The sequence below is a fragment of the Sinocyclocheilus anshuiensis genome, unplaced genomic scaffold (genome assembly GCF_001515605.1).
Source record: "Sinocyclocheilus anshuiensis isolate Anshui unplaced genomic scaffold, SAMN03320099.WGS_v1.1 scaffold773, whole genome shotgun sequence".
NCBI lineage: Eukaryota > Metazoa > Chordata > Actinopteri > Cypriniformes > Cyprinidae > Sinocyclocheilus > Sinocyclocheilus anshuiensis.
The window spans coordinates 2,090,539-2,101,936 of NW_015539930.1; the positions used below are offsets into that span (position 1 = coordinate 2,090,539).

The following is an 11,398-nucleotide window of genomic DNA, read 5'->3' on the forward strand; positions in this document are numbered from 1 at the left end:
TGTGAGCCAAAATCATCACAATTAAAAGAACCAAAGGCTTAAACTACTTCAGTCTGTGTGCATTGAATTTATTTAATACACGAGTTTTACAATTTGAGTTGAATTACTGAAATAAATGAACTTTTCCACGACATTCTAATTTATTGCGATGCACCTGTATATAAATAAATATATCATGAAATATATTGTTACTGTGAAATAAAATTATTCATACCGTGAAACAGAATTTTGGTCATACCACCCACCCCTTCTTTGGGCCACTTGGGTGTAATTTTTACACTTGATTTAATTTTTTTTAATAATCTGTGAACTGTTACAAATTGTTAGAGACCTCAGTTTCTCTAGTTGACAGTTTGGACTCTTCAGTCCATCAGAGAGAAGCTTCACTCCTGAATCCTGCAAGTCATTGTTACTCAGGTCCAGCTCTCTCAGGACAGAGTTTGATGATTGTAGAGCTGAGGCCACGATTTCACAAGATTTATCAGTGAGATTACAATCAGCAAGACTATAAGAGAGCAAAACACAATTCAAATTAGATCTACAAACAACTGCGTAAGGTAGTTCAAATATAAGTCGAATAATCTTTTCCTTAAGCCTGTATCTCACTAGCCCACTCAAAAACTTGATAATGGTCAAGGGTGGCATATGTATTGACTGTTTATCTTCAAATAAAACTCCCTTGTGTCATGGCCAACTCCCTCTGATTTTCCAAGAACTATATTAAGTCTAGTCTAGTTTTGCCAGAAAAATAAAAAATCTGCAAAGTTGTAAAAATATCAAGTTATAAACATCAATCAGAAGACACATCATTCATTATCTTAAGTAAAAGAAGAATTTAACACTCACAGAGCTTTTCTGCAGTTTTTCACAGCTGGTAAGAGTTTTCTGCGACCTTCTTCTGATGTATTAAATTTCTTGGGATCAAGTTCCTCCAGCACATCTTCTGACATCTGATACATGTAGGCGATTGTTGAGCAAAGTGCAGAAGAGAGTTTCTTCTCTGAGTGTTTGTCTGATTTCAGAAACTCCTGGATCTCTCTGTGCAGAGTCTGATCTTTCATTTCAAAGAGACAAAGAAAAAGATTGATGGATCTGTCAGCTGAAAGGTTATGTCCAAGTTTAATTTTGTCTTTAATATAAGCAGTTGTTTTCTCAATGCTCCTTGAGCAGCTGTGAGTGTTGGTCAGTAGATCCTGTAAGAGTTTCTGATTGGAGTCCAGTGAGATGCCCAGCAGGAACCGGAGAAAAAGATCCAGGTGTCCATTTTCGCTTTCTAAGGCTTTATCTACTGCTCCTCTGAGCAAATTATGCAGGGAATCAAAAAACCTTAGTTCCTCCACAGTGTTAATTACATAACAATAGAACACATAAATAGCAGCAAGAAACTCCTGAAAGCTCAGATGTATGAAGCAGTAGACTTTCCTCTGATGAATCACTGATTCATCCTTAAATATCTCGGTGCAAATCCCAGAATACACTGAGGCGTCGATGACATCTATGTCGCACTCTTTCAGATCCTCCTCATAGAACATGATATTGCCTTTCTTCAGCTGTTTGAAAGCCAGTTCAGCAAGTTTCAAAATCACGTCTCTGTTGGACTGCCAGTGTTTTCCAGGATCTCTCTCATCATACTTCTGATTCCTTAGGTTTATCTGAATGAGCAGAAAGTGGATGTACATTTCAGTCAGAGTTTGAGGGATTTCTGCACTGTCATCTTGTTCCAGGATGTTCTGAAGCACAGTGGATGAGATCCAGCAGAAGACCGGTATGTGGCACATGATGTGGAGGCTTCTTGATCTTATGATGTGTGAGATGATTCTGCTGGCTTGATGCTGATCACTGATCCTCTTCCTGAAATATTCCTCCTTCTGAGGGTCATTGAATCCCTGAATTTCAGTCACCCGGTTGATGTATTTTGAAGGGATTTGATTGGCTGCTGCTGGTCTGGAGGTGATCCAGATGTGAGCAGAGGGAAGCAGCTCTCCTCTGATGATGTTTGACATCAATACACCAACTGATGAAGACTTATTTATATCAGAAACCACCTCACTGTCTGAAAACCTTAGTGTAATTCGGCTTTCATCCAGACCATCGAAGATGAACACAACTTTACATTCATCATAAATCTTTGAGTCCAGATCTTGAAGTTCAGGATGAAAGTCCAGCAGAAGTCTGTGAAGATTGTACTGATGATTTCGGATCAAGTTCAGCTCTCGAAATGGAAGCACAAACATGGGATTTGAGTGAATGTTGTGTTCTGGCTGTTTTCTCCATCCGTAACACTTCATGTTCCTCATTCACCCCTCACCCCTTCCCCTCTATGATACAAAGCTGTGTGTAGATCCTGTTAAGGAGTGTTTGATTCTCCTGTAGTTTGATTCCCTCAAATAAGCACTCATACTTGTTCCTCATGCTGGTTTTGTGTTTCTCTTTGACTCTCTGCAGGACATCGTCCACCAGAGAATCCTGCTGCAGGTTTGTGTAACAGAGAGCAGAACTGGATCCTCCCGAGACTTTATATGTTTGTAGAACAGGACGTATTATAGACCTCTTCTTGCATTGAGGGCAGTCAAAGTCTTCTGATTGACTGAACTTATCCCAGTAGCAGCTGATACACTGTCTGCAGAAACTATGTTTACAGGTAATTGAGACTGGATCTCTCAGAACCTGCTCACACACTCCACATCTGGAAAAAACCTGCAACAAACACCTGCAGAGAGATCTCAGATGTGAATCAAGACTGCATTTGAAACAAAAGATGTTAGAAAGTGGAGGACTGTTAGAAACTAACAGTCCTCCACTTGAGCACTCTATATCGTCTGCCCGAGGGGAGGAGTTCAAATTCTGAGTACAAAATGTGAGATGTATCATCTAAGATAGTCAAAGACTTCCTAAGGACATTTTTCTCACACAAAGCAGATACCCCCAACTGTACCGAGCCTGTAATCTTTGACCCCAGATTAACAATTCTCTGCATCTGGGATCTACTTTTAACATTTAGTCCATAAAACCAACAAATCATAGCAAAAGTCAAGACAGTTTCAATAAAAGATCTATAAAACATTATCAAAATAGATTTATCCACATAAAAGCACTTAAGCTTCCTCAGTAAATATAACTGTTTTTGTGTCTTTGATACAACAAGGTTTGTGTTTTCCACCCAGCTTAGCTTATCGTCAATAACTGTACCCAAGTACTTGTATGAGTTGACCTTCTCAACTTCTTTACCTGCAATAACTATTTTAGATATCAACAGAGTTATAACGTTCTATCGTCATGTCTTTAGTCTTGGAAACATTCATTTGTAAATAAGAACTCTCACACCAATCCAAAAAATAGTTCAGAATGGGCCCATGCTCTGTATCACCCTGTTTTAACAGGCATAGCACCACTGTATCGTCGGCATATTTTATAATGTGTCTGCCTGGATACTGACTTCTGCAACTATCCGTATGTAAAATAAATAAAAGAGGTGAGAGAATACAACCTTGGGGGCAACCCACTGAGGAATAAAGCTCCTGGGAATATTCTCTATTTACACGTAATATTTGAGATCTTCTGGTCAGAAAATCTAAAATCCAGGCCACCAAGCCCTTAGGAACATCAAATTCAGACAACAAAAGTTCAGCTAAAAGAAGTGGTTGAATAGTATTAAATGCGGATGCAAAATCTATAAATTCTATGGCTTCTATTCTTCTATGGCTGCTTTAGAATGATGTGTGTTATAAAATCACAAAAATTAATTGAAAAATAAATGTGCATGCAGTTTGCTTGTCAGCGAGAGAACTTACATTTCCGCAGTCCTGGTGTGATTCTGAAGGACTCTCCATGGTCAAAACTAAACAGTACAGAAAAAGACATGTAAAAATGGTCTTGGAAAGACAGATACATTATGGGAGGTGAATTAAAGTCCTAAAATTCATAAGATTTACAAATTTATGTTGTACTAAGGGAGGAGCACTGAATTGAATTCTTTATTGTCCAGCCAGATCTTTTAGTGAAATTTACTTAGAATTCTTGACAACATATACTTTGTGACAGTATACATTTGTTTTCAGCATTAAGCATCATGTAATTTATGTAATTTCAACTCTGTGGAAAGTAATGTAATATCTGGTAACAGTTTTTGGACTAAGCTACCAGACATCAACATTTTTGGGGAAAAATAACTCTTGGCACAAAAACTTTGTATGTAAAATGTCTGTGTAGTCATTAGGCTGCTGAATTCATTGCATGTGCTTGCTCAAGGGAAAATACAACAAAATAATAATCAAATAGTATGCTTTTATATCATACATTATAACACATACACATCTAAATTATATGATTTTAGGTCTACATACTTAAGTATCTCCAGTATGCAGTTTGGATGGTTCAGTCGATCAGAGAGCATCTTTACTCCGGAGTGTCCAGGGTGATTGTAGCTGAGATCCAGCTCTCTCAGGTGTGAGGGGTTGGAACTCAGAGCTGAGGCCAGACAATAACAGCCTTCCTCTGTCACCATACAGCCAGACAATCTACAAACATGCATATCAACAGTCAGATAACTTACAAACACACATTGTTTTTAGAACAGTTTACACACAGTATCAGACAAGATTCTATTAAAAGTGAATTGTATCTTTGCACATACTGCTAGAACTATATGGGACATTTGGGTGTAATTTTTACACTGGATTTATTTATTTTAATAATCTGTGAACTGTTAAATTTTTTTTAGAAACCTCAGTTTCTCTAGTTGACAGTTTGGACTCTTCAGTCCATCAGAGAGAAGCTTCACTCCTGAATCCTGCAAGTCATTGTTACTCAGGTCCAGCTCTCTCAGGACAGAGTTTGATGATTGTAGAGCTGAGGCCACAATTTCACAGGATTTATCAGTGAGATTACAGTCAGCAAGACTATAAGAGAGCAAAACACAATTCAAATTAGATCTACAAACATCTGCATAAGGTAGTTCAAATGTAAGACGCAGCATTCATTAGCTTAAGTGAAAGAAGAATTTAACACTCACAGAGATTTTCTGCAGTTTTTCACAGCTGGTAAGAGTTTTTTTCCACCTTCTTCTGATGTATTAAATTTCTTGGGATCAAGTTCCTCCAGCACATCTTCTGACATCTGATACATGTAGGCGATTGTTGAGCAAAGTGCAGAAGAGAGTTTCTTCTCTGAGTGTTTGTCTGATTTCAGAAACTCCTGGATCTCTCTGTGCAGAGTCTGATCTTTCATTTCAAAGAGACAAAGAAAAAGATTGATGGATCTGTCAGCTGAAAGGTTATGTCCAAGTTTAATTTTGTCTTTAATATAAGCAGTTGTTTTCTCAATGCTCCTTGAGCAGCTGTGAGTGTTGGTCAGTAGATCCTGTAAGAGTTTCTGATTGGAGTCCAGTGAGATGCCCAGCAGGAACCGGAGGAAAAGATCCAGGTGTCCATTCTCGCTTTCTAAGGCTTTATCTACTGCTCCTCTGAGCAAATTATGCAGAGAATCAAAAAACCTTAGTACCTCCACAGTGTTAATTACATAACAATAAAACACATAAATAGCGGCAAGAAACTCCTGAAAGCTCAGATGAATGAAGCAGTAAACTTTCCTCTGATGAATCACAGATTCCTCCTTAAATATCTCTGTGCAAATCCCAGAATACACTGAAGCGTCAATGACATCTATGTCGCACTCTTTCAGATCCTCCTCATAGAACATGATATTGCCTTTCTTCAGCTGTTTGAAAGCCAGTTCAGCAAGTTTCAAAATCACGTCTCTGTTGGACTGCCAGTGTTTTCCAGGATCTCTCTCATCATACTTCTGATTCCTTAGGTTTATCTGAATGAGCAGAAAGTGGATGTACATTTCAGTCAGAGTTTGAGGGATTTCTGCACTGTCATCTTGTTCCAGGATGTTCTGAAGCACAGTGGATGAGATCCAGCAGAAGACCGGTATGTGGCACATGATGTGGAGGCTTCTTGATCTTATGATGTGTGAGATGATTCTGCTGGCTTGATGCTGATCACTGATCCTCTTCCTGAAATATTCCTCCTTCTGAGGGTCACTGAATCCCTGAATTTCTGTCACAAGGTTGATGTATGTGGAGGGGATTAGTTTGGCTGCTGCTGGTCTGGAGGTGATCCAGATGTGAGCAGAGGGAAGCAGCTCTCCTCTGATGATGTTTGACATCAATACACCAACTGATGAAGACTTATTTATATCAGAAACCACCTCACTGTCTGAAAACCTTAGTGTAATTCGGCTTTCATCCAGACCATCGAAGATGAACACAACTTTACATTCATCATAAATCTTTGAGTCCAGATCTTGAAGTTCATGAAGAAAGTCAAGCAGAATTTTGTGAATACTGTACTGATCATCTTTAATCAAGTTCAGCTCTCGAAATGGAAGCACAAACATGAAATCTACATCCTGATTGGCTTTTCCCTCAGCCCAGTCCAGAATGAACTTCTGCACAGAGACTGTTTTTCCAATTCCAGCGACTCCTTTAGTAAGAACAATCTTTATTTTGTCATCCATCTTTTTTCTCTTCCCCTCACATCCTTGTTCGGGTAAGGATTTAAAGATGTCATTACAGTGGATTTGAGTGTTTTGTGAATGTTGTGTTCTGGCTGTTTTCTCCATCCGTAACACTTCATGTTCCTCATTCACCCCTTCACTTTCTCCCTCTATGATACAAAGCTGTGTGTAGATCCTGTTAAGGAGTGTTTGATTCTCCTGTAGTTTGATTCCCTCAAATAAGCACTCATACTTGTTCCTCATGCTGGTTTTGTGTTTCTCTTTGACTCTCTGCAGGACATCGTCCACCAGAGAATCCTGCTGCAGGTTTGTGTAACAGAGAGCAGAACTGGATCCTCCCGAGACTTTATATGTTTGTAGAACAGGACGTATTATAGACCTCTTCTTGCATTGAGGGCAGTCAAAGTCTTCTGATTGACTGAACTTATCCCAGTAGCAGCTGATACACTGTCTGCAGAAACTATGTTTACAGGTAATTGAGACTGGATCTCTCAGAACCTGCTCACACACTCCACATCTGGAAAAAACCTGCAACAAACACCTGCAGAGAGATCTCAGATGTGTTATATGACATCATCAGCACTATAGGCACAAATTTTCAAGCTAATTCGCTAATCATATTCGCTAACCAATGTTGTACCAAGTTCTTCATTACACTGTTACTTTTCATTAAGACTCAACCACATGCTGATGTTGCTTTGTGAATCTGCTTACAAACAAATCATAATGTGAAAATTTGTAAGAAACCGAAACGCCTACATTTATCCTTCTGTCCTGTATAGGCTATTAAAGGGATAGTTCACCCAAAAATGAAAATTTGCTGTTAATTTAGTCACGCTCAGGCCATCCAAGAATAAGGTGACTTTTTTCTTCAGTAGAACAGTAAAGAAGATTTTTGCTGAAACCGTGATCCTTGGCGATTCATACAATGCAAGTCCGAGGCTGCCCATTTTTGAGAATAAAAAAAGCATATCAAAGAACACAAAATTAATACAGATGGCTCCTGATGATATATTAAAGGGGTCCTATTATGCTTTCTCACTTTTTCAACTTTAGTTAGTCTGTAATGTTGCTGTTTGAGCATAAAAAAGATCTGCAAAGTTATAAAGCTCAAAGTCCACTTCAAAAGGAGATATTTTATTCAACAGAAATCACTTTTCAAAAACTACAACGAACGACTCATTTGGACTACAACGCATATTTTCCGGGATTTGTGATATCACAAATATCAACGAATGGGATGAGACCTGGTTGAGCTGCACTAGAGAAGGCAACAAGTGTTATCACTATGTTGGAGACAAGCTAGCTTTCCCAAGGCAGACGAACTTAGAGTGGTTACAATCATCTGGGTTTAAATCGCGCTCAAATTGATTTGATTTTGACGCAATATTTACACTGAAGCCAGCAGTCGTCTATGGTAAGGGGCGTGACATTTCCCGACCAGGCGCCGAGTGCTGCCAATCACAACACACACTGGCCCAGCTAACCAATCACAGCACATTTCGTATTTCAGAAGGCGGACCTTCATTTGATACAGGAACTATTTGAGCCGTTCATGCCAGACTGGAGAGAGAGGTGTTGTAATAATGTAAAATATGTGAAAAATAATGTGTTTTTCGAACAACCTAGTATGAGAGCCTGTTCTAGTACACCCCCAAAACAAAATCAAGACTTTGTAAAAGAGCATAATAGGACCCCTTTAAGGTCTTATCATGCAAAATGATCAGTCTGTGCAAGAAATGGAACATTATTTAAAACATTATTACCTCTAATCCATAGCGTCAGACAAACAGCCCTATGTGATGTCTGATTCACGAACAAATCATTCTTTTGAATTAGTTCTTTTTGGTGAATTATTTGAACCAGTTCACCAAATCGGACTGAACTGTCTGAAACAGTTCATCGCTCGAGAAGCACAGGACATAACTCAAAATGAGCCAAAAAAAAAAGGTCGTATATGCTCCTATGATGCTGGTTTTTGCCAACTCATTTACCACTCCAACATATCACTGAACTGAAGAAAGAGTTCCCACACAGACCTGATGAGCCGGTGATATGTGTATATGTGAACCAAGCACTTGAATGAAGGGGCGAAATTAAAGTTTTATGGTTTCTCATAGTTTATGTAAAAAGGTGAGCGTCAAAACAAGCTTATTCACTTTATATGCTTTAGACATGCAAAACATCCACGTTTTACATCATCATTGGGCACTTTAATAATATAATGTGTATAAGTTACATCATTGTGTGATTAAGTAAATGAACTTGTGAATTAAACCAGTTAATTAAAACGAACTAAAGAACCAGTTCGTGGAAAAGAATGGCTATTATTACAGGAAATAATAGTGTAAATAATGTTCAGTTTCCTGCACAGACTGATCGTTTCACTTCATAAGACCTCAATATATCGTCAGGAGCCATGGGTATTAATTTTGTGTTCCTTATATGCTTTTTCAAAAATGTGCAGCCGCTGATTTGCATTTAATGAATCATCAAGGTTCTCACACAGTTTCAGCTGAAAAACTACTTTACTGTTCTACTGAAGAAAAAAGTCACCTACATCTTGGATGGCCTGAGGGTGAGTAAATTAACAGCAAATTTTCATTTTGGGTGAACTATCAGTTTAAGATTAAATCTTGTGTCTCACTTGGGGTCAGGGTTCACTGCTTCACCACTGAATTCAGGTGGCATGCCCATAGATACATCACTCTTCATAGACACACAGCTGGGTTCTGGATTTCCCGCCCTTTTGGTCTGAGCAGAAACAGCTCCCTTTCTCTTCTCATAGAAACTCATTTTAGAGGCCCTGCTGCTCTTCAGAAGTGGCTGGTATTATGTCTGCAAATACATACACACATTAAAATGGGGCATAAATGTCCTGAATGTTAATATCATAAAGAAAAAAAATCTAATTAAAAGAAAGAAATTCTCAACAAGAAAATCTTAAAGAAATAGTTCACCCAAAAAATGAAAATTTACTCACCTTTAGACCATCTAAGATATAGATGAGTTTGTTTCTTCATCTGAACGGATTTGGTGAAACTTAGAATTATATCACTTGCTCACCATTGGATCCTTTGCAGTCAATTGGTGCCGTCAGAATGTCCAAAGAGTAAAAAAAAAAAGTCAATAAAAAACATCACAATAATTCACAAGTAATCCACACAACTTCAGTCCATCAATTAACGTCTTGTGAAGTGAATAGCTCCGTGTTTGTAATAAACAAATCCATCAAGACGTTTTAACTTTAAAAGTCCATCCCGTTTTCCTCTCTACCAATATATTACTTTAGAAGTGTTTTGAACTGATTCAGACGAGACAACGTTTTCACTGGAGAAAGCAATTTTATGGACAGAGGACATGTATTTTAACTGGAAGCAACAGTTTGAAGTTAAAAATGTCTTGATGGGTTTTTTTCTTACAAACAAGCAGTTTGTACTGTTCTCTGAGGTCTACTTATAATGTTATCAAGGTTTTTACATCATAAAAACATCATAATTTAGAATAGGCTATTTTCTGTCCTGTTTTGACCCCCCTCATCGGAACACTCTTTGAATAGGCAAGGCAGATTGTAGACTCGGAAGTAAACGCCCACTGACACGATTGACAATATAGACATGATACATACATAATTGTCTATATTGTCTATATTATATATTGTGTTTTTGCTTTTTTGTACATTGTCTATTTTGTATATTTTTATATTATTATTTTTATTATCTGTGTCCTGTCTTGTTACTGTCATTCTTTTGCACTGCGGAGTGTCTGTCACTAAAACAAATTCCTCGTATGTGTAAACATCCCTGGCAATAAAGCTCATTCTGATTCTTCTGCTTGGCTAAAAGTTGTGTATGTTTGACAGCCTACATTGCTCATAGATGGACGCTGCTGTGATTTAGGTTAAAAACGCATAAATACTCAGTGCATATCAAACGATCTGTAATAACAGACAAAGCAATAGTGACTACATAATAAAAACAGTTACTTGTGTGTTGCGACATTACTATCGGATCCAATATAGTCAGCACAGCATCATCTTTTAGTTTCAGTCTTTCTGAAAATCCTGCATCGAATTGTGCCTTGTTTGTAAACGAATCCGCAGTTAAATTAAGTGAACAAAGGACCAAGTTCTTACTGACGTGGTCTGGATCTTCATTAAAAATAAAAATTAATCCACTCATCAGAAGGAAGGCAATGCAAAGACTGTGTTTTTCCACAAATTGGCACTAAGGTTGTCAAAAGTACCGACTTCAGTACCAGTCGGTACTGAAATTTTAAAAAAATGTGATACCAGCATTTCTAAGCCGCGTTTATCAGTGGATCCATCAGCGGATCTCTAATATATCTGCTCATATAGATCATATAGATATATATCTGCTGATAGACGCGGCTTTCAAACGATCCCGTGTGTATCTTTGTAAGAGAACACAGAGAACACACAGAGGTGTTTAAGAATCTGCTCAACAGCGCTCAAAATGCTAGCATAAAATGCTGGTGTCATCACATTTTTTTGAATTTCAGTACTGACTGGTACCGAAGTCGATACTTTTGACAACCCTACTTGACACTGAACAGCGTCTTGTTGGCTTCGGAGCCATCTCGCCATCAGACGAGCGCCATCAGAGAATTCAAACATATAGATTTTAATCACATCCAGGGAACAAGGAAAACACACGTAGCAAGGGTAGCAAGGGTAAGACATTCACAATACCGGACACCGAACTGATAACATGGAACACTATTTATACAAATGACATGACGATGGGATGACGAGACACACCTGGGATCAATAGAACTGAGAAGGGGACACCTGGAACAAATAAGGACAGGAACGGGAAGGACCAAATATGGGCATGGAAACACATGGGGAGAAAAACAC

The 11,398-nt window shown here is 38.3% G+C and overlaps 1 protein-coding gene across 1 annotated transcript in view; it reads right to left on the reverse strand.

Moving 5' to 3' along the window:
* Nucleotides 1-11,398, reverse strand: part of LOC107686860 (uncharacterized) — a 21,723-nt gene that overhangs the window by 3,509 nt on the left and 6,816 nt on the right. The window contains exons 3-11 of the mRNA XM_016484011.1: nt 9,503-9,594; nt 9,167-9,357; nt 5,012-7,060; nt 4,725-4,898; nt 4,344-4,517; nt 3,792-3,838; nt 3,161-3,228; nt 847-2,261; nt 332-505 (exon numbers count right to left, since the gene is read on the reverse strand). Of these exons, the coding sequence (XP_016339497.1) occupies nt 332-505; nt 847-2,261; nt 3,161-3,228; nt 3,792-3,838; nt 4,344-4,517; nt 4,725-4,898; nt 5,012-7,060; nt 9,167-9,315 (4,250 nt within the window). The 5' untranslated portion in view covers nt 9,316-9,357; nt 9,503-9,594. The remainder of the gene's footprint in view (nt 1-331; nt 506-846; nt 2,262-3,160; nt 3,229-3,791; nt 3,839-4,343; nt 4,518-4,724; nt 4,899-5,011; nt 7,061-9,166; nt 9,358-9,502; nt 9,595-11,398) is intronic.